The following is a 24,380-nucleotide window of genomic DNA, read 5'->3' on the forward strand; positions in this document are numbered from 1 at the left end:
CTTAGAGACATTTTATTTTACCATTGTTAGAAGGCTGTGAAAACTCAGGTAGAGGAGGCTCTGCTGAGGTCTATTTTATTTAAGCATCCATCTAATAGCAGGATACTTGCATTTGGAACCAAACCTCCTTCAGCCATAGCCATGACCTGTATCTCCTCTCAGAGAGCTGCAGATGCCAGAGGCCTCCACCATGGAGGCAGCCAGTGAGCCAAGGGCTGATGTTTCAGATGGCAGGATCCTGTGGTAGGTGTACACAGATCACAAGATGCTCTCTGTGTCCCATCAAGAACAGACAGGGAAGCAAGAAGAAAGCCAAATGGGAGAGGAAGAACAGGAAGAGGAGTAGGGGAAGCAGCAGCAGCAGGAGGAGGCCTATGCAGCTTGCCTGGCCCTAGCAAAGGCTCAAGGTTTTTGTGAAGGAATGCTTGGAACAAGGTGAAGGACCCTGGATCACAGCTGGAAATGGGACACAGGGAGAGGCAGAAGGTGATCAAGGATGAGGTGGTGGGGAGCCAGCCCCCATTGCTGGCCCAGCACAGCCAGGAGCAGTGACAGCACACACAGGAGCCATGCAGTGAGGAATGACAACAGGGGACTTTGGCAGTGCGTGTGCAGCCGAGGGAGCGTCCCCAGCAAACACAGCAGCCTGCAAAATCTCCCCCATGCTGCCAGAGGTGAATTTGCTCTCCCTTAGATCCAGTTCTGGTTGACAGAATAAATGCCCAGAACAGGGCTTGTAACTATGCAGGGTTTGCAGTGGGTCCCCATGCCAAAGAAGAGAAAAGCATCCTTTTGCCTGCCTCCAAACTGCCCACAGACAGCAGCCTGAGCTCTCAGCAGTTCAGGGCTTTTCTTATTTGGGGAGATATCACACTGCCCAGACTAAAACAAAACCACAACACTGCAGATGAATGGATGTAAAGTATTTGAAATCCCATTTCTCACCAACCACAACCAAAGGCACATAGCAGGTTTTCAAAGACATAGCTTGCTAAGTGAAATCTGTAAAAGGACACATGGAGAGAAAAGGGAGCAACAACACAAATTAAAGTCTCATGGCCTTCTTCAGAACTCATTTAGCAGGTTCTTCAGAGCATCACCTTGAAACTGTGAGGCGAGGGTTTTTTTCTCTACTAACCCAAGACAAAACATGCCAACAAAAAAGTCTAGTTTTTGAAAGTATCACAGGAATAATATAAACCACTGTTCTGATTCAAATTCAACATTTTAGGTAAAATATTGAAATGAAATACATTAAAGTTCCAAGAAGCACAAATCTTCTAAAGGTAGCCAAAGTTATACAATAAACCGCAGGAAAGGTTATTCATTCTCTAACATAACATTCAAGGACAAGATGATGAACTAAAGATGGACACAATGATTAAAGCAAAGGGATGAGATGGAAGCCTAAGTGAAAGCTAGAAAATGAAGGGTTTGTGTTGCTTTCTTGAGTTTCAGGCTCTCATTTCCTGCAGCTAAGGACTGACCACTTTTCTTTATAAGAGTATTTGGAAAGCTGACACTGCCCCATGGAGAAGGCTGACTGTCTGGGAAGTACTTGTATCAGCATGCAGAAATCCCTGCAGGTACATCCTAAACAGCTTCCACAGATGACTTTTCTATGAAAATGCCTAATGAACTAATTTAGCATTAGCTCAGCACTAGCTCAAAAGCAATTTTCAAAGGTGCTTTCCTCCTACATTTTGAGAGGTTAAAAAAAGGCATAGTTTCCCAGGTCCACCTCTGGAAGACACTGGCGTTCCCCAAGGCTTAAAGCAACTTGCTTTAAGGACCATTGATATTCTAGACAGTTCAAAATAAAAACAGCAACTACTTAAATATTCTTTTTTGAGAAATAATACCACTTTTCTCACCCATTCTCATCAGGAATGACTTCATTGTATGCAATACAGATAGTGTAACTTTCTGAGACTGGATTCTAAAAAAAAATTTAATTATTGGGAGGAAACAAAAAAGAAGGCTCTATTTCTTTGCCTGTTAAGAAGACTTATTAGGAGTAGAGTGAGAGACACCTGCCCTTGCCCAACCTTTCTGCTGATGAACTAAGAGATGAGCACAGGACAATTGGTCGTGGATGCTGGTGCAGATACAGTGCACCTAGACCAAGCCTATCCTTGTAATTTGCATTATCCACCAAAAAAATAATTATATGTGCAACAGCACACTTTTGCAACCGAGACCAGGTGATTCTGTCCTGGTAAGGTCTCTCTGCCACTTCTGCTTTAATTAGGACCATGTTTTTCAAGATGCTATGATCTGAAGACTGTCATCAAGTACTTACATAGTCATCTTCGTGAAGACCTTGCTTCTGAACAGAACTTTTCACCTCCAGGGAAAACTTCTCAAACTCAGGCTTCACAGTCCTCAGCAGAGTGACAGTTTGGAGGTATGAGTATGCTTTCTTGGCTTCAAGGTCATGCTTGTCTCCTCTTCTCCAAGAGCCATTTCCTAAAGAGGGAAACAAGCATATTTCCAAACTAGGTACCATTATGGGATTCCTTTTTCCATCCTTTTCGGATCATTGGAGAGATGGTAAAGTACACAGGAGAACAGACCCTTCCTCAAGATGTGCAAGGAATAACTAAGAAGTGAATGTGCACACCAAAGGACAACATCACTCCCATGCTGTTTTTGCTTATTTTAAGAGTGGAATAAATCCTAAGTGTGAGATGGCATCTTGGAGCCAAACACAAATGCCAGATCCCAAATGCAGAGAGATTTAAGTGAGAAGAATTTGAGGGAGGATTCACGCACAAAGTTTTTGTTACACGTCACTCCTCTTGGACAGTCAGAAAGGCACCAGCAAAGCCAAGGGCATGATCATCACCCCGAATGGGAGGCAGATGGTGCAGCTCTCCCACTGTGGTCAAGGACAAAACCATGTGTGCCATGGCTGCCAGAGCAGCCCTGCTTTTAATGGGAAACCAATACATAGAAATAAAATGGAATCCTGCGCCTACACTGTATTTACACGTGTTTTGTGTCACAGCAAGGGAACAATTTAACTCAGACCACCAGTAAAGAAACCACATTTTTAAAAAGCAGGATAGCAGATTGGTTGTTTATTAGGAAAGAAGTCCTTCTTACAAACATACCCTGGCCTTAGCAGGCCCTGAGATCCTGATCCAAAACCTCTGGAGGTCAGTGGAAAGATTCATGTTGTTCTGGAGCAGGTTTTGTGCTATTTGATGTTAATGATAACTAAAAAAGGCTAGAGGGAACCTAAGCAGTGAGCCTTTAAATGTTTACAAGTAATTAAAAGCTAGACAGCCTTTATTTTTTGAACAACAGCAACAAACCCCATTACAGCTAAATGAGCCAAGACAAAACTAATGCTAAATTCCCAAGGTGACCTGGAGGCGCACAGGAACCTGAAATCAGAGAGGATGTGGTTATTTTGCTTGTGTTGAGGACCATATTGTCATTGGACAAGGAGAAGCAAGTTGTAGGGATGATAAGGGAGATGGAGTACAGGTAAAAATCCCACGGTGCTTCCCAGCTGCATCACACAGCTGCAGGAACAAACTCTTGGACATGAAGAAGGTACACACAGCTTGCTTTTTGTCCTCCCAGCACTGCTGCTGGGACTTAACTGGAGATTTGCTCTGCTTCCTCAGGGAGCACAAGGGAAGGAGTGGAGGCCCTGCACTTCTCTGGGGATAAACCCTTTCTCCTGCAGTTTTTGGGTCCAGGACTGCTCCTGTCAGTGCTGGCACAAGGCAGGAGACACAGCAGCACCTCTCCTACATCTCCTGTCCACCCTAGTTAAGCCTTATTTACCACAGCCCAGCACCACCTAGGACTGTAATCTTTAGACACAGCAGGAACTTTGGGTTTTTTTTAAAGTGATGTAATATTTTTTTAGGAAGGAGCTCTAGATACACATGCCTTGCTTGAGGGATTTATTTCCCAATACAAGGTCAAAATCACTTACACAGAACCATATTCATCACACCCAGTGGAGAGACTGGAGAGCAACTCACATCCCACTGCCTGGTTTGGCCACTCTCCCCTGCAGTGCCTGCACCTGACCTCTTCACTGCTTCCAAAGGAAAGGAAATGCACATCTGGCAGCTGTAAGCAAGCACATCTTGCTACCTTCCCAAAAGAGAGTACAAGCCTTGCAGATGCCTCAAAGCTGAACAGCTTCTGCCCCAGCTGGGCACCTGCATTTTGGAGGTGCTTCATTCAAGGAGTGCATCAGAGACTACAGCACAGAGGGCTTAGCCACAGCTTTGCATTTGCAAGTGGACATAGCTAAAAAGCATGAGATTACAGACATAAAAAAAATATTTAAAAAAAAAATGGTAGAGCTAGTAGAATGTAACTTTCTGTCCTGGACACTAGAGGTGTTCCTTCTTTAAATCCCAACACTGGGACTGGGAAGGTTCACTTGCATAACAGCGTTCCTAGAATAATTTATATATTTAAATTCCTTCATGGAGTATTTTGTGGGAGGTCATCTTGTTACAATACTTGTGTACAACTATTGCAGTCTTGGCATTTAATAAGCCTGGTCTTCTGAAAAATTAGAAATATTCAGAACAGAGGGCAACAACGAACTGCAATAAAGTCATCTGAACACAGAGACAGTGCCAATTGCCCAATCACACCCACCCTTAGGTTTTATGAAATACAAAACCTACTATCTCCAGGCACTGGGAACAAGGATTTTTGGGAGAACTTCTCTACATTTCTCTTGTGTTTGCTTTTCACATGCAATGACCATCTGTGCAAAAGTCAACTTCTGATGCACAATAATTTCCCACTACATGGGAAACACATCCAAAAGCAGAAAATTGGTTTAAAACAAATGTCAGGAAATGCCACATTCTAACTACACTACATCAGAAGCCAGACATTTTTTATCCCTCAGAAAAGCTTCAAGAAGACTGGACTACCTGTGATGCAAAGGAGGGTGGTAATGAGGCTCCCACAATGGCTTTGATCTTGATCAACAACTTCATGTTTTAGATATCTGAGTGATTTACCTCTTACCTGGCAAAATTTGGCATTCTTTAGCTAATCTTGATGTATGTAGCAGAATCTGTACTTCTGTACATATCTAGATCCCTGAATTTGTACAGTTACATACCGTCATTATACAGTGTGTCACACAGCGCCCTTTACTGTGAAATAATCTCAGGGGTAGTAGATGAGTAACAGAAAGCTCATGCAAAAGAACTTCCAGTTAACAGATTAATTTTAAAAAATCATCCTTTTTTAAATTGAGTTGTTTCTGTTGGTCAGCCTTTGCAGCTTTAAGAAAGAAAACCCCCACACTTTGCCTTTTTTCTCAGCTTCCATTTGGTTTTTACCTTGAAATTAATTTGTTATTGTAGCGGATTAGTTAAAGCAGTCTGTGCAGAGGAAATTATTTTCTCTACATCTGCAGAAGAATCTGCTCCTATCAAGAGCCACATTATACTTCAACAAAACCTGTCCTAGCTTCAGCCACCTGATGTTTGATCTCAGCAGACACATAGCTCCAATAATACTTTGAATTTAGGTGAGACAGCTGCACCAGCTGAGAGCAGGTATAGTCCCTGCCATGCACTGGTGTAACATGCAGTTATAATTATATTTTGGCATACAGGTATATTAGATATATTTTAAAAAGAAAATACATTTAATTTGCTTTTTGAAATCATATTTTAGTTTTACTTATGGGTCTAAACAGCCACTTTTATTCACTCTGCTTTAGAAAATTTGGACTGCCTGTGTCCCATCCAGAGCTTTCCCTTTAACACAGCATGGCTGAATATTTTTGCAGACAGAGTCTGTGATCAAAAGATAAATAAATTAGATGTGTAAGTGTCCCAGCACAGAGGTGATTTGTGGAGGCCCAAATTTTGCAGCTGCCCAGAATGGTGGCTGTTGCTAATTACTCCTTCCAACCCCCTGGTCAGCAGGCTGCCAGGAATGCCCCTGCCCTGAGAGCTGGCAGTCTCAAGGCTGGGGATGGTGAAAGTTACCCAGACCTGAGCTGGAGAACGGGGTACCCACATCACAATCAATGTCTCTGCCTGGTGCTACTTCCCCAAAAGTAATCCCTGTAGCATATTTGGCATCTTTCTACCCACCCAGAGCAACTATAGCCACCAGGTCTGTTTTATTTCCTGCAGCACTATGGGCCAAGTGGAAGATAACTGCAACAACAGGGAGAGACAGTGGCGTTTTCTGGGACTCAGTGCTGCGTGTTTTGAGGCTAACAAATCTAAAAATACTACCACACTTACAAAAGACTTTGCAACACACTTGGGCAAGAAAAACATTACCATATGATGAGCTGTTGAAGAGTTCAATATTGAAGAAAGCATAGTCCCCATTGGTCATTCCTTGCCGATGAGCAGCCAACATGATGTTCCTGATAGTGTCACCGCTGGCACACATGATTACAACTGGGAAAAAAATGAGAAATATAGATAAGAAGCAGCTCAAGAACTTCAGAGAACAGCATGTGAAGCAAGAATGCTGCCAGAGACACTGACCCCAGCTGTCCTCACAGTTTTGCAACAAACATGAAAACACAGATTGCAAACAAAGCTGATTTCCTAAAGAGCTGACAAGACAGGTAGTGAATACAGAAAGGCTTCCTCTTCCCTTGTCTCCTCTGAAGATCATTAAATAGATCCTCTGTGTGATCTGGGTTTTTACCCCTGCAGAATGTTGTGAGTTCTGGCTCCAAATTCCTTTACCTACATGTATTTGTAGATTAGACCACAATCACAAGCTTCTGTTGTTATTTCTAAGCAGACATAAGATGAAGATGGAAATACCATGACTTTCCATTTCTATTTCCATTCCATTGAACAGTTTGATGTAGACTGAACTTGCCTACACCTCAGCTACCTAATATTTAGGTACCTGACCTAGATTTTGCTGCCTCTGCACTTCAGGGAGAGCAGCACCTGTGCAGCAGGGACAGTGGTATTAGTCTTTCCAGAACACTACTTCCTCTCCAGAGACCATGCAATAAGCCTAGACAACCACCTCTGATGGGATGCTTAACGTTAATAAATGGAAAAACCAAGCACCATTTTATAAGCATGAAGATTAAAGGTGGGTACAAACACCACAGAGCCCCATTTATCATGGGTGAATAGCTAAGCAGAGGCTCTGCTGCTACGATGAGATCCACAAGCCCACAGGTGTGCCCCTGTGAGGGAACCGTCACCCTCACTGTGATGATTGTGGTTGCCAGGTGTCTTCCCACATCTGCTGGGCAGGGGGACCACTGCCCTTGCTATTTCTTCCTCCTGCAAAAGCAAAGGAGAATCCCAACAGGTGAGGTCTTCAACATCGGGGAGAAAACTCCCACACTGAGCAAGTAACACTACAAGCTTTTACATGGTTTACAAGACTACAGGTATGAAGATCCTGATATCAGAGGGAGGAGCAAAGTGTTTTATCAGAGTGTGCTTCAGGAGTGTATCCTAAAGCAGAGACATAAGAGATCCTGTCAGAAGGGTGATTCAAAACCAAATGCACGCACGTTTCCAAGAACGCCGTCACGCATGGCAGGACTCAAAAGCTGCAATAATGTACGCAAATATTTTCAACCCAAGAATAAAAATGAATCAAAACCACATTGGGCTCTTCTGGGTGGAAGTGTTTTCTATTATAAGAAATGAAAACGCCAAACAGGCCAAATCTTTTCGCACACAATGAATCTTCTCCCATCGCCTTTCTGGTTGGATGCCACCACAGGCATAAACCTCCAGATGTGCTGCTGGAGTGAGTCATATTCAGTAAAACCCCACACTTCAGGAGAATTATACCATGCATAGCTCTGTCCTACTGATGATGGCAGAGTAATATAATAATTTCCAGAGCAACAGAGCAAGACATATTTCATGATCATTGTGAAGTATATTAGCATGAAGGAAAACGAACAAGAAAAAAAAATTCTTGCAATAAAAATTGGACCAAATATTTTCCATATGCACATCAGGAATGAATTTGTCTCACTGTTCTTAATTTCAGTATAGGTGAGAGATTTCCTTTTGAAATGTTTCCTTGCTGCCCTCCCAATTCTTCCTTGACTCTGCCTTTGTAATTCACTTCTATCATAAAACTGTAATCTGTAGATGGAATCAAAGGGATTCCCACAACACCAATAAAAGACATTGAGAAAAAGGAATAAAAGAAAGAGAGTGTGTGGTGAACTACTTTAACATACATTAAATCGTATTTTGTAAGCCTCTAAAGGAATGTAAGGGAAGTAACATTAACTGTTTGGAAGGGGTTTCTAACCCAGCAGGAAAGCAAAGATTACATATTTCAAGATTCTGAAGCAAATAAGCTATGGGTATGTTTCTCACAATCTTCCAAAAATGCAAATTATGTGTTTAATCTGCACCTGTACCTTACCATTGTATACGTACAAACATGTATGTGCAAAGCCATACAAAATATCCTCCCTCCACCATAATACATACAGACCACAGTGATTCTAATATTAAAATGCTGAATTTATTGACTAGGATTATTGACTCATCCTGAAAATACTTTAGAGTTTCATTCCAGTTTAAAGGAATAAGTGTTCCCTTTGCTACACACATCCCTTGGACTACGTGCTTATAGATTAAGCACAAGCCTGCATTTGTGAACCTTTCAGTAAAACTGAGCCTACAACATGAACTCTGCAGCAGGCTTACCTGAGCTGTAAGGAAGGCTGAACTACTAATCAAACAAATTGTAGACAAGCACTAAACTTATAATACTTTCATCATTATTTTTGTGGCTCCAAGACTTCAGTCATTGCACAAGGCTGCAGGGACTGAACAGGCAGTCCCTGCTACGTGGGGTGAGTGACTGAGTGTGTCTCTTCCTCCCAGGCATCTGAGAGGCCAGTGCAAACCCCCAGCCAGCAACAGCCTCACCCCCAGGGCCAGTCTCTGTCCTGCTGCCCACAGGACAGCTGTGGGGCACATTCTGTCCCAGCTCTGGGAGAGATTCGAGCAAGAATCCTGTATCTGCTCAAAAGCCCACTCCCAAGAATCCTGTATCTGCTCAAAAGCCCACTCCCAGTCAGGGAGTTCAGTGAAGGCTGACCAATCAGGTGGGACCCCAAACAGCAGCAGCCTTTGAAAGCTAGAGAAGGTGAGGACTTAGAGCCAAGGACAGTGCCACAGCAGGTGTGAGTGACACAGGAGCCATTAAAAACCAACCAAGCAAAAATACTTCTAGAAAGTGCTCTGGACAGTGTGCTGCTGCCCACAAGTCCTGCTGTCCTGCTGGGGGGATCTCCAGTGAGTACCCAGAACAAATAAAGGCTTTGACTGATCTTCAGACCTCATCTGGTGCACCCTCCACATGGCACAGAACTCTTAAAATATTGTGGCAACCTGAAAGATGCCATGAGCAGCAGGGCTAAAGGAATCTGCCAGGTGAGTCCTGCAGCCAGTTTTTAGGATCAGAAAGGCACAAGTGGAAGCTGGAGAGCCCCACCTGAGTGGCAGGAGTCAGAGAACAAACAAAGAGGTGAGACGGAAGGAGGGACCCCACAGGGCACAATGGGCAGAAAGAAGAGGGCTGCTTCTGTTCAGTCCTTTGCAAGTTGCAAGAATTGTGAAAAATCAAATGTCTCAGCTCAGCACAGCATTTCAGACCAGGCTGAAAGCAAGCCCTCTTCCCTGACTGTCAGCATGGTGTGAACAGTGGGGCTGGGGTGAACACTTGTCTTTTCCTGCTGTAAGCATGCTGTAATGCTCTCAGCGTCAGGAAAGCCACACACACACACTTGACAAGCATCTTTCCCCACACTGTGGTTTCCTCCAGCACTGACACATTTATTTCTCTCCATTCATTACATTTTCCCAAATGATACTCAAAAGGAAAGCTCTATTTAAAGCACCTGCTTCAGTGAACAGGGAATTAAAAGCCCTGTACTGGTGGAGCTCAGTTATCTCACACACTCCTGCACGTTAATGATTTCACAGCAGCACAACATCAGCAGTGCAAGGCTCCTCCATCCACAGCCTACAGTACCGTAATACCAGTTCTGCCTGCCACACACAGCATGATCTTTATCTGTCCAATTGTGATGCTATTTTAACACTCTGCAGCAAGATATGTAAGAATTGTACAAAGGGCTTTGTACATCCACGGCTTTCTTGGAAAATACCTAAAGACTTTAACTTCACCCTCCAGTTCACTCCTGGAATACATATTTTCTTTTTGCATTACTTACTGGGGAAGCCTGTGGCTGTCAAAACCCTCTAACAGGAAAACTGTTTCTGATAAACCCATACATCCACCCATTGCTAGCTTTAAAGCACATCTAACCACAAAACTGCACGTTCCAAAGCACTTTGCTTTGCTGCTCCATGATGCAAAGTCAGTTCATCCAGCCCAGACATGACTGTCCCAGATGTTTTACAAGACATTTATCTCCACGGTCTCTTGCTAACTGTTGGTGACAATATCACAGCATGCACTCAGGTGTTTCGCATGCACACATCCCCTGAAATTGCCATTTCCCCATAATGCATCTATTATTTATGAAGTACTTGACGGGGCTCCCAATGGCAGAAGTCGTGAAAAGGTCTCCCTCTGCCAGGCACAGCGGGGTGAGAGGAAAACATCTTCGTTTAGCCCCTGAACTTAGACAGTGTCACTGCAAGAAATCTGAGAGAGCAAGCAACAGATTTGCTGCTCTGCCGACGTGGATAATGTTGGGTAAACCAGACCGCCAGCAGAAAGCTGATTTCTCACCGCGCCACAAAGCCCTCCTAAGGTGGTCCCCTAGGGCAAACCGCGCTTTACGCCGCCGGGAGGCAAAACTCTACCTCTGAGGGCAGAGTTTTCACTCCGGGCTGCTGTTCCCGTCCGTCGGAGGATGCCTGGCCCCGGGCTGCCGTCGCAGCACCGCAGCGGTTTCCCCACGGGCGGGTCGAGCCGTGACTCTTCCCCTCCTGCAGGTCGTTCCCTCCGCGGCATTCCCACCGCCCCAGCCGCCACCGAACGCCGGGAGGAGCCCTGCGGGGCGCTCCGCCGCCACTCACCCCTCTCGCCCGTCTGGAGGGCGCGCACCACGTCGTCGATGTCGAGGTGCCGGCTGGTCTCGTCGAAGCTGTGCACGGCCATGTGGAAAGCCTCCTCCTGGAAGACCACATGGACGCCCTCCATGGCGAAGTAGCAGCTGCGCTCGGGGTTGCTGTCGCTGTAGAGCAGCGTGGCCCGGTTCCACTGGTGGTGGCGGAAAAGGGCCAGCAGCATCTCTCCCATCTTGGCGTAGGCGGGCGCGACGCGGGTGAGGTGCGAGTACTCGCCGCCCTTGGCGCCGAAGCCGGCGGCCAGCGCGCCCGCCGACAGCATCGGCACGTCCCAGTGAGCGGCCAGCCGCGCCACCGGCGCCGCCGCGTACTCGCACACCGGCCCCAGCAGCAGGTCGGGGCGGCGGCGCTGCAGGGCCACCATGTCCACCAGGCTGAACAGGGCGCGGTTGCCGCACGCCGAGTCCTCGTAGGTGAGCTGGAAGGCGTAGCCGGGCGGCAGCCCCGCGCCGCTCTCCCGCAGGCTCCGCACCGCGTACTCGATGGCCGGCCGCACCCGCCCCAGCGAGAAGAGGTAGGCGTCGTCCCGCGGCAGCAGCACCAGCACCCGGATCAGCTTCTCCTCCTCCTTCTCGCCCCAGGAGCCGCCGCCCAGAGCCGCCCGCGCCGCCAGCACGCAGCAGAGGCTGCCGAGCAGCCAGGGCGGCATCGCGCCCGCCCCCCCGCAGACGCCCGAGCTCCGGCAAACTTTTCGCCCCCCCCTTCCCCGCCCGCCTCGAAATTGTTCGGTCGTGCTTTATTTCTCAGGTGTTTGGCGGATTCACAACCTGCCCCTCCCCACCCCGCTGGCGGGTCACGGACGGAGCATCTCGGCTCTGCTTTTCTCGTTCTCTTATAGACGGACGACTATGACTATGACCACGATGCCCCCGCGGGGCTGCCGGGCTCCCCGCTTAAGTAGCGCGGGAGCAGCAGCAGCGTCTCTCTCCGCACGGCGGGCGCGGCGCGGCCGGGTTTGTGCGCAGGGAGGAGCCGGCCCGGCCGCTCCTCCCTGCGGCCCCCCCGCCCCGCACACCTCCGCGGCCGCGCGGGGGGTGCCCTTATCGCACGCATCCAACACTCGTGTGTGTGTTCGCCTGCCTTCCTGCCCGGCCGCTGCCCTGCCTTGCCCAGCGAGTCCCCCCGCGGGGGAGTAAAGGAGCCCATTGCGCTTCCATTTTTTTCTTAAATATTATTTGGGGGTTGTTACAGACCGCTTAAGCCGTCCTTTACTGCTTGAGGAAGGCTTTTGAGGCACCCCGAGGGCTCAGGGGCTCGGCGCTCGGCAGGGCTGGGGGATCTGGGGAAGGAGGGGTTGCAGCATCAGCACCAGGGGATGCTCGGCAGGGCACAAGCGGGGCTGCCCTGCTCCCATCTCCTCACCCGGAAAGGTGCCCGTGCACACCAAAAGCCTACGGGGAAGCTGACAGTGGATCTGTGGCCCCTGCCTGTGCCCCTTTGGGATCTTTCTGAGCCCCCCGTGCCTAGAAGGGGGGAGGTCCGGATGCTGGGTTTTGCCATTTCCCACTGTGTGGAGAGAAATGACCCAAGCAACGTAGGTTAACATCAGGGAAGGAGAGGTCTGAGATTATTTTACTGGGAATAAGAGAACTTTTGGAATTACTGTGACAACACTGCCTAGTCCTAGGAGCATCCCCGTTGAGTTCTACTTACTGGCTTAAAACTGCTATGTTTCAGTTTTTGTTAGCCTTTTCTGAAATAAAGTGATGTGAAATGTGCAAGATGTTTTGTGAGAGGCTTTGGAGCACCTGATGCTTTTTGACTGCAACAGCCTAAAGGATGGTGCTCTGTGGAGCTCTGTGTGCCTGTACCAGCATGCATCCTGAAAGCCAGAGCAGGGCTGTACATTTTGATGTTTTACAGTTGCTAGAGAGTGCCAGGTTTGTGTTTGAAAGGGGAGAGAACTGCTCCTGGCTTTACAGAAGGGGTTTGTTTAGTTCAGCACAGAGGTCGTTGTCAGGGCAGTATGTGTAAACTTAACTTTTGTTGCTGCCTTTGCTGTGCAGGCTGTGAATGGGAAACCTGCACTCCTGTGGTGACCATCTGCTCACCTTTAAGATGCCTCAATTAAATAAAGAGAGCTCAAAGCGCTTGTGCAATTACAACGGAGAAGTGGAATGAAAACAGCAGATAACGATGTACAGAAATAATCATCAACATTTATCTAACAAGGCTCGGTAAAATAAAGAAGCTCAGAAATTCAAAGATGGGTAGTGTCTCTGAGAAATGTGCCTCTCGTAGTTTTATTTGATTACTGAATCAAACTTCAGAGTGTTCTTGAAGATTACATAAACATCCACCCTGGAGAAGCTGGTTTTGTGTGTTCCTGTGCTGTAAGTTATGTCAGGCATTTTTTGTTGTAAATGACTCCATATAACATAGAGGAGATTAAGCAGAATGTTACAATATACAACACACCAGCCATCTTTACCACAAAGCTTGCAAAAACATTTTCTTAAGACACATTTTGAAATGCTGACCTTTGTAGTCATTGCTTTATGGTGACCCAACAGATGTGTTTACAGCACCAAAATCTGGTCGGATCTCTCTTGATTTCCTTCTTCCCCCAGCAGAATATCTTTTACATTTTACATGAAAAAGACCTTTTACATGTGAGCTCCATACTCTCCTAGCCATCATATTTGAGCATAAGCTGTGTAAACACAATAGAAGAGATAGTAACCCCATAAATCACAGGGCTGCTGCCCCTTTACACGGGCTGCTCCTTGTGAGGTAGAGTATTGCTGGGAATGAATCAGAGTGGGAGAAGCAGGGCCAGCATGAGGCAAATCAAGAAACAAAAGGCATCTAGCCAGTACTGTGTAGCAGTAGTAGCATCAGAGTCCAATTTCAGTATTTTCATAAAAACATTTGGCCCACATTATGTGGCTCTTGCTTACCTGAGTAATTGCATTCAGTGTTATGGGAGTCAGTGTCTCTGTGGGCCTAGAATGCTATAAACATTTTTGTTCCTCTTTGCCCTAAGTGTTTTTGTAAAAAAGAATCCCAGCCTGTGATGGACTTTTACTTTTCTGAGCCAAGAAATTATATATGAGAATTTACTTATTAATCCCAATTCAAAATGTCACTTACTACACCATCATCAGTTCACTTACAGTATTTTCCATGGCTATAAATTCAACATTTCTCCACAGACATTATTTTTTTCTGCTACATAAATGCTTTTTAATAGGAACAAATCCTGCAGTTGCAGATTTGTAGCAGGCAGAGTGCCCACAGACTGCAGTGAGAAGAGAGATTTCAGAATAGCCCATTAAGGACTAAAGTAATTTCGGACACAAGCTATTTTCTCCCCAGAAATAACTCAAACATAAGTCAAGAATCACTTGACTCGCTCCAGCTAGCATTAGCAGCAGTCTGAGCTGCCTGATGCCAATTCAGAATTTTTTTCACGGATGGGTTCGCTGAAAACACAGTCCCACCTACAGGCTGAAAAGATGAAATGCTTTAGCATCGCCTATACTGCAAATATACCCAGGCGCTGAGACTTGCAAACTCCTTCCCTGTTTTGCAAGGTCTATTATCTTCTTATTTTAAGGAATCTATACTCTTTTGGAATGCACCTAAAGAATTTCTAAATCATGATGTATCTTGTGTCTCTTTTTGTGTTCTGTGACCTTACCTTTATATAGGTCTGTTATGTAAAAAAACAACATGGTAATGTGAATTTATTTTTTCCTTGTGACACCAACTTCTGTGGAGCTATAAGAGCCACAAGGTCACAAAAATGCACATAAAACATAGATGTACATATGTACATATATATATATATATATATATATATATATATATATATATACACACACACACACAAATGCATAGTAATAACACTTTGTTACTGTTGCCATCTGAACATATTCCACTTCACAGCAGAAAGAAAAGGCAGGCAGGTAAATGTAATTTTTATTTTAAGAATTGAGATGCTAGGATGCAAAAGACTAGCTCCCACTCTGTTCTTTTCCAGAAATAATAAAGGTTAAATTTCTTGTCATGAATGTTTAAGGAGGAGCAATACTTCTTTTCTGCTGCCTGCCACTCCAGACAACATGAAACATCAGCAAAATGCAACGTGCAACATGGGCAAAATGCAACATGCAATGTGGGCAAAATGCAGCTTTATACACAGCAAAGACTAGTTGCATTATTCATTAGTGTTTTATAGAACACTTGTGTTTCCACTGAAGCCTATGCATTAACATAATGGTGAGAAGTTGACATCACAACCCTCCAGATAACTTCAATTTCTAAGAAAGATGTTTTTGTGATTATTTTCACTTTAAAAAAGTCTACTTACTTACTTACCTCTTTTGCAAGTACTTGCAGTCAGGATAGTAATAGTAAAAATGTAACTATTGCATTCTGTTTAACAGTGTAACCTTATACACTACCTTGAGTCATACTGCCTCTCTGCTGAACTCACTTTCCTCTTCTGACTGGACTATGTTAGAAAATATTCACTTTTTTCAGGCAACCAGTTTCTGTATTTAGAGGCAATATCTGGATATAGGTAATGTCTGGGTATAGAACAGACTTTTTTTGCCAACTAAACTAAATTAGAAGGATCTAACTAAACTAAATTGGCTTGGATCCAAGTTGCTCCTGTGATTTTCACTTTTATTTTCATTTCCACATGTCTTAGATAGGTCAGCACTGGATGGTCACTGGAGTGCACAGGATGGTGGCCACCTTGCTCCTCATGTGCATCTGCCTCCATCAAACAGCTGTTTCATAGTGTGAGATAAAGATACAGCTGTATCATAGCGTGATATTAAGAGCGAGTGGTGAAATACAAGCACCAACTGTACCTTACCAATATAATGGCATTTCTGCCCAGAGGATTTTAAAGGTTTTGGAGAGCAAAGATCTTTTCTGCTTGAGATCTAGTAGCACTACAATATGTACCCATATTGCTTGTAAAAGAATAGTTAGAAATACTATCACAGTGTCCTTCAAAAAGAGAGTTGGGATTGGACATCCCAGACCACTTACAACCAAGGAGCTGCATTGCTGTTATGTGTAATCTCAAGACAGAAACTAATCCAAAGTCTACTTCCACATGCATTCTCATATAAGAGGAACAGAAGTATCACAACATAAAGAAACCAGACATCTATGCTTTGTCAAGATATTCAGCTCTGCAGAATGTGTCAGTTTACACAGTAATATTGACCCAGGAACTGATTGATCTTTAGAAGTACTATGAGGCAAAATGTGGATTATTTTTTTAACTAAATCAACTCATTGATATGGTTTGTGGTTGTGTTGGCACAGCAGAGCAAGAGATCTGAAACAAGAGCAGCAAAATGCCAGAGATAAGAGACAGGAACTGCTTAGTGGAAATTAGTACTGAGATCTCTGTATGTGTTTTCTCTTGCATGTTAGTTAATGGGAATGCATAGAAAAAACATTTTTAATACTATTGACAGGTCTTATTCCACTGAGCTGATACAAAAATATTTAAAATATTTACTTAAATAAATTATATTAATAAACTATAATAAATTACATTAAATAAACTTGTGTTTTATGAGTTCTGTAATTTCCAGTTTATTAAAGCACTAATGTGGTTTAAAAAATTAATGTATGGACTTGGTGTAATACACAGTTGTCATTTGTCATCACATCATAGAAATGGGAACAAATAAGATTACTGAGTGAGGACAAAAGCTCCAGAAACAGATGAGTTGATGGAGGAAGACAAAGTGCAGAGCAGAGTGGGATGCCAACAGTCAATAAAGAGACACAACAAAGCAAATAAAAAAAGGAGACCTTACAATTAATTGCAAACTGGCCATTTCACATATCAGTTAATGTAATTTAATCATAGCAAGATGTATAAGGGCTCAAAGCAAACAGTACTTCACAGGTTCTAGTTCCTGCTAAAAGGCAGGAAGTGAGCAGTGATCACTTCTGACAGAAGCCAAGCAGGAGGAAATGGAAGTGTCCTCATGTTCTGTGCAGAGAGAGAAAAAGGCCTTTTGGAAGTGTGGCTTCTATTTGCACACTGATAACAGAGACCTCTGGAAAGTGATTACAGAAATATAAAGAAATATTCTTTATGTGCAGTTTGTCATGTATTTCTTAAGAAGCTGCTTGTTCTTTCTTTAGTATTATATTTTGCTCTTTCTGACAGCATAAGTGTTTTTATTACACACACACAGACAGAAAACCTGCTTGAAAATATTTAATTCATTCTCCTGTATGTACACTTGTCGACTAAGGTCAAAAGGACATAAGCATCCCTTGTGTTTGTGAAAAAAAATATTTCCTCATGTCTTTTGCTGCCAAAGCAGACAGAAAGAGCAAACGTATGCAGTGGTGGAAATGTTACCAGGAGTTAGACATCTTTCTGAAGAAGTAAGCAATTCTTCACTTCCTTTTTCCTCTTAAGTTTTCTCAACATTTTTCACATTAAAAAAAGGACAGAAAATATTGGGGTTTAATTCTTTTTGCCTTCAACCTTAATTCTTGTACTGTTCTTCTTTTAACACCAGACAGATCTTTTTAGGCAGATGTGTTTGGTCAATTTAATTTTCTCAAAGGCAGCTGGGAGCTGGTCCAACATAGGGCAGAGAAGAGCAAGACCCCAAAGTAATTTGTAGCTGAAGCAGGACTATTGGGTTATTGTGTACAACTGCCACAATCAATAGGACTGCCATGAGTAAAAAAAAGGCAAAGAAAAAGACCTAAGGTCATGCCCATTCTGGCAATAGTTGATGTGAAAAATGGGGCTTTCTGGCTGGTTTCTGCTGCCAGACTTTACTGCCCTTCCAGATATGTCAGGACAAGTGCGTGTGTAATTGCTATTTACCCTCATTCTGTCAGCCTGATTTGAGTGTAAAAGGTGTTTCTGCTAAGCTAGGTCACTAAAACTCGGCTAGGAAGCAGATCCATATGAAGAAATGCCAAAAGGCTGGAAGGGGTGATAATCTCTGGTGGAGGAAACAGCTCCAGGTGAGCTGCAATAATCTCTGGTGAAGAAAACAGCTCCAGGTGAGCTGCAATAACAATTTCTTATCCCAAGGCAGCTGCTCCTGAGATGGCATATTAGGCTCAGATGATACAAAACACAAATAAATGTAGAAAACACGTATCTTTTACTGTATTTCTTTCTCTTGTGGTTAACCCTTGGTGTCACTATTAAACCATGTCATTGTTTAAAGGAGTGATTGAACCTATGTTTGTGAAAGGAGAGCTTTATGTAGCAACATGGGCTGTGTTCAATGAATGATGCAGTGCTTTCCTTGTAAGGGAGAATCACAAGAAGACAGAGCCAGAATCATGCCAAACTAATGGAGAGACATCAGGGAGACATGAGAGCAATGACAAGTGCAGCTAGGTGAATTTATTGAAACAAAATATTTAATGTAGGCTGCATTAATTACTGAACACTTCCATGATTAAATGAAACTGTGCTAAACTAGAGGATATTTCAAGCTGGTTCTACCCTGATTTTACCCTGTGTTTGGTTCTTGCCCAGAAAGTCATTAGCTGTTAATGAGGGAGGAAAGAGTACATGTTAAAAATCTATGACCAATGAACTGGAGAGGTAGTTTGAAATCAAAGAAACAATTTGCTGCTGCCCAGTGCTCTTCGGTTCAGGGAATTGTACTGAAGAACAGGACACAGTATGGAATGGAGCTGCTCATCCTAAAAAGCCACCAACTGAAGGAAAGTGAGCAATACTGAGCTGTCGTATCAAATAAAGTGCTCTATGTCAGGTCTGAGCCGTAGTTCTCTCTGCCCTACAGGAATACTGTGCTTGTTTTAAGCACCATTGTTTTGAGAAAATCACAGACTGAGAAGGAAAGAACCATCTGGAAGCACATTTCCCGAAACACATTAAAATAATAAATTTGCTTAGTCAAGGAAAGAAAAGACTGAAAAGATAAGTTGTGGTCCTTCCATATGGAGCAGATGTTTCAAACATAGTGATGAGCTGGTTTTTCTGTTCCATGCAATTGCCAAGACATCCCATCCTATTCTTCTAGGTGAATTGTGAGTAATTTAAACTTTGTATGTCCCCTTGGAATATCTTTTTCCTCTGACCAGCAAGTAAGGATGGATTCCCTTCTGCCCTCTATCCCTGTAGTTATAAAACTTTGAAATAATTTTCCAACTTAGTATTATTTTTAGTAATGTTCCAAATACTTCCAAGTGAAAAGGACACAAAGAAAAAAGCTTTTATATAACTTGTCACAAGAGGTCTGACAAAATTCACAGTTATGATGTACCTCTTTTCATCAGCTTTCATGTGTTCCTTTATTTGAAGCAATGTTACTGGATTGTGTCCATGAAACATCACTAAAAAGGGATGTTAATGAGAACATCACCAGAACATTTGAGTCATAGCTAAAAAGAGAAACCAAGAACAGACTTTTCAAATAAAATAAGTTTTTCTGGAAATGTGTGAAGCTAGGTCATTACTGCAATGAAAAATATGGTCAAAGAGAAAAAAAATCCTAGAATGCAATATCTGACTTCCCTGTGTTGTTTGCAATTTCCTCCCAAAATTGTGAGATGGAGCCTCAGCAGAAGATAATCCAAACATTTTTCACACCTTGGTATCTGGAGATAATTCCCAGTGCTATGGAGTATGACAGATATTGTCTGCAGTAAGAAACTGAGTCTGGAAAATCAAAGGTTATGGATTGTACCCAGGAAATTACTGGAAATAGCATTTCCTGCTTCTAATGGCATTATGTACAAAATTGCTCCATGGGCCATGTCTTGCCATGGCATGGAGGACTTTGCCCACAAAGAACATGGAGAAACACCTCAATCTCAGTAATGTGAAAATCAGTGTTTTTTCTCAGAAAGGGTTTTTTGGTGTGCGATTTTTGGGTTGTTTGTTGGGGTTTTTTTGATGCTAATTATTTATTAAATTTTAGAAATTATAAAATTTATCTTCTAATTGTATAGGTACTACATAAATATATCCATGATCTGCCATTACAGAAAAATAAAATGTTATTCTGAGGGGAAAATTATCAGTGATATCTGTAAGAAAAAAAGGGAATTCCATTATTACAAACATATCTGTCAAAGCCCACATTTTCAGACTTTGAATTCTGAAATGCACACTAAAATGAATAATGCTATATATAATATATAATATATAATATATAATATATAATATATAATATATAATATATAATATATAATATATAATATATAATATATAATATATAATATATAATATATAATATATATAATGTATATAATATATATAATGTATATAATATATCCTCATCTCACAACCCATACATAAGACAGAGTGGAGACCAGAGTGGGAGTCACATCTGCAGACAGCACATCTTTTTCTGAGAGCAGTATCCAAAAGAAAAGTTATAAATGAAAACAACAAGATTTTTAAGTGCAAATCCTACCGGAAAATAGAATCATAGAGTAGAGGGAATCTGCTGTTACACTGTGAAGCAGGGGAAGTTCATACTCAAGGCAGGAATTTGGGAAAGTATCTTAATCCTAGATACATCAACTAATAATGGATTAACAATACACCCTCCAAAATGACATGTCTGAGCTCTACGAAAAGAACACAGGAAAGAGCTGAGTTTGTTTGGATGCATGCACACCTACTACTTTTTATGATGTGAGACAAAATATTGCTGGCTCAACTATACGTGCTAAATGCTGAAATATTTACCCAAGTTAATTAGGGGCAAAATTGAGATGCAGGGTAAATGAAACACGAGTTAAAATTGGTATGTTTGTTATGAAGAAGCAGAAAACCAAATCTTGTTTCATTGAAGGGAGAAAAAGCCAGGGAGGGAGGGAAGAGAAAATCACCCAGCATCTCCCTCCTTTAAAAGGCCCAAGAATTCCTAGTAGAAGTCTGATGCCCATCTGATGTCATGAAGTGAACCCTGAAGTTTCACCTGGAATGTGTAACCTCTGGTCTCAGCACCTGTAACTATGAGAAATCAAACTGGTTGCCTCCTACATTTCACCAAATACACCCTTATTGTGTTCTTCTCAAAAAACCTGCCTGGCCATAGAGAACAAACTGACTCTGAGTAATTTGAATGTATTATCTGCACAGCTGCAGGTGTGAAGGGGGTAAGAGGGGAAAGTGGAGAGGAACTGCATCCTGGAGGACAGAGGTGGGATGAGGCTGTCTCTGTGCCTCTGTGTGTTTTCAGTTTACAAAAGGTCTGGCATTTCTGCTGTTAGTGAGGATTTTCTCCCTAGCATGCATGAGCGCGTGTCTCTCCTGGAAAAAGCAGAAATAAGCCCAGCATTTGGGCAAACCTCTTGGTGCATGAAGTTTACCAGGCTACAAACGATAGTGTCTGTCCACAAAGACACCATGGACATAGAAACAAACCAAAATGGTCTCCTTTTTTTGTGTGAAATACCAGTTATTTTTCTTCCTGTCCTAAAAACATTAGTATTTTAATAAGTCACCAGAAGCTGAAGTAAAATCAAAAGTCATGGCTTAGATTTCATTTTCCTAGCATGTTCCAGTTTGAATCAGGGCTTCAGTTACTTTCACAATATTTAAATTTAATGTCAAATTAATTTTTTTATTTACCTTCACACATATTTCAATTTCTAAATATACATTTCTAAGACAGTTATACTAGAATTCTAAAAAGTTAACTGCTTTGTTGCATTAGCCCAGAGTAAATTAATACAAGAGAAAACTTCACAAGAGTATTTAGATTCTTAAACCTGAGATTCTCATATTTGTATGTTTTCTTAATTTTGAGATAAGAACACTTTGCTTGAAGTGGGCTTATGAAAATCCACTAGGCCTGGAATTCAAATTATGTATTTTGAATCCTCAACATAAATGGATGGCATTCATACAATTTTATTTTCGAAATAATTCAGAGTTTGTGAAATTACAAAATACTCTACAGTGAACAGATTTGATTTAATGTACACAAATATGAACAAACCCAGACATTTTACAGAAAGCCTAGTGAGTACTACATTACAAATCAGATGGTTTCCTTCGAGCAGCTGGTGCAAGTAAATGGTGTAAATGTGTTACATTCGTTGCTCTAAATTTTTACTTGCATTTTGATCTTTACTTTTCCTAAATGAAATATAAGCCAAGTAACCCTGCAATTCCACTAGAAATTTCTGACCACATTTTTCCCAACAACTTTCTCATGAAACAGAAACATCTATTCATTGCTGATAATCATTACAGCACACTGAAATCAATTAACACTATTAGAGCATGGCTGAATTTAGTCGCACATCATTAATTACACTTTTTAAGAGCAAAGTCAGTGAAGCATTCACTTAATTTTGTGCTTTTTGCCATAAAACCTACTTCCTAAAGACAAGAGCAGAGCGGAATTTGAGTCTCAGCAGATCAGCTGAGTTTTCTGTGTTTCTCTGCTGCCATCTTCTGGCACAAGAGAAAGTCCTACAGTTTTCCAATTGCTTTTGAAATACTTAATTGTTTTCTCTCTTGAACAGCATCAGTATACGGTTTTTTTCCATTTTGGCCTTACATAATTTATCTGTAAGTTATGCAATGTTCTGTCACATAGCCACTTATAATTTGTCCACCCAAAAGAGATTTTAGGAGATTTGCAAATATAAAGATTAGTATTATAAAATAAATGCCCTTTGTATTACTAAACACTGTATTTCTACAAAAGAACCTACATAGATTATTAAATTTAGCTGTTTAATAAATGTTTTTGCCAGTATTTATGCTGCTCATACTTTACTTTCAGACCGCAAATGAACTATCCAGATCTAGGCCTGATTCTGTCTTTAAGTTCTTATTTAGTACACCTTCCCATTTTCATATTTTAACAAATAGATTAAAATATTTGCATTATTTTTTAAGGTCCTACATTTGTGGTGAAATAGCCCGATGACATTCTCTCAACCATCCTTCACCGCTACATAATTAAATATTTGAAAGCTTTATAAAACATCCTTTTTTTTCCTGAGCCTTTGGCTCATAGCAATTAAGTCCATGGAGGATAAGGTACCCTGATATCCATCTGGGAGCACTTTGGACACTCTAAACTCCCCAATTACTCCTGCAGATGAAGAGAAGGCAGCTATTTCAGGAGGCAGAATGGTAGTTTTGAGTCCTCTGCAGGCAGCAGAAGTCCAAGGCAAGATCTGACCTGTGATTTACTCTCTTCAAAGTAAGGATGTCATGCCAGGATTTCCTGAAAATATGAAATCTTGCAATGAACATCTTGCTTAAACTGGATGAGTTCACTGGTATACCGGTATGCCTAAGGTTACCAAACACACGTAAGGCCTTGGAACTGGCCACTCTGGGAGTACACAGCCACCAGGAGATTGTGCTGCAAGACAGTAGCTTTCCTAAATGAAAATGTCATTATTAGAGAAAAACATCAGGAGAGGAGGGAAAGATGGTTGCAGAGTAAAAGTCAAGCCTGAATATCACATATTTTTCTTAGAGGTGTCTGTAGATTCCGAGCCACTGAGCTGGGAAGCCACTGGCTTCCCTTGGGACAGCTGCAGGTGCTCCTGCGGTTCAAGTCCGACACAACCACCCCTGAATCTCTTCTACATTTTTTTCCTCCTCCCCTGGGAAATCAGACAGTGGTCAACCCGATTTTTATTTTATTTTAAAGCGTACTCGCAATCACTGATCCATCATTGACTGAACATCTGCGTCAGGGGGAATGGTAGCCAGGTATCCCTGTGTTCTGGAATGAGTCCAGAGAAAGGTCAAGGAGCTGAGGAAGGGTCTGGAGCACAAGTGTGATGAGGAGCAGCTGAGGGAGCTGGGGGTGTTTGGAGCTCGGGGAGACCTGATCGCACCCTACAACTCCCTGAGTGTAGCAGGGTGGGAATCCACCTCCTCTTCCAGGCAACAACTGACAGAACAAGAGGACCGTCTTCAGCTACGCCGCGGAAGGTTTAGGCTGGACATTAGGAGGAATTTCTCCACAGACAGGTTGATTCGACACTGGAACGAGCTGCCCGGGGGTGGTGGAGTCACCGTCCCTGGAGGAGTTCAAGCAAAGACTGGAAATGGCACGCAGCGCCGTGGTCTACAACTTAGCGAACGTGGCGTTCGGTCACAGGTCGGACTCGCTGATCTCGGGGATCTTTTCCAACTTAATCGATTCTGTGATTCTTCCCGCGACAGCGAGCAGAGCGCGGTTGTGCGAGCGCCGGGCCGCCCTCGCAGCCCTCACGGGCGCGGACAGAGCATGGGCCGCGTCCAGCCGCCGCACCCCATGACGGGCCGCCTTCGCTCGCACCACCCCAGGGCGGCCCCGGACAGCCCCGCCGCCCCGC

The 24,380-nt window shown here is 43.0% G+C and overlaps 1 protein-coding gene across 2 annotated transcripts in view; it reads right to left on the bottom strand.

Annotated features, from left to right (window-relative positions):
• Window positions 1-12,032, bottom strand: part of NPR3 (natriuretic peptide receptor 3) — a 42,182-nt gene extending 30,150 nt beyond the window's left edge. For both annotated transcript variants that reach the window (XM_005488785.4, XM_005488784.4), the window contains exons 1-3: window positions 11,031-12,032; window positions 6,300-6,422; window positions 2,303-2,469 (exon numbers count right to left, since the gene is read on the bottom strand). In XM_005488785.4, coding sequence (XP_005488842.1) covers window positions 2,303-2,469; window positions 6,300-6,422; window positions 11,031-11,730 — 990 coding nt within the window. In that variant the 5' untranslated portion in view covers window positions 11,731-12,032. The remainder of the gene's footprint in view (window positions 1-2,302; window positions 2,470-6,299; window positions 6,423-11,030) is intronic.
• Window positions 12,033-24,380: the final 12,348 nt, after the last annotated feature.

This window comes from Zonotrichia albicollis, chromosome Z (assembly GCF_047830755.1).
Source record: "Zonotrichia albicollis isolate bZonAlb1 chromosome Z, bZonAlb1.hap1, whole genome shotgun sequence".
Lineage (NCBI taxonomy): Eukaryota > Metazoa > Chordata > Aves > Passeriformes > Passerellidae > Zonotrichia > Zonotrichia albicollis.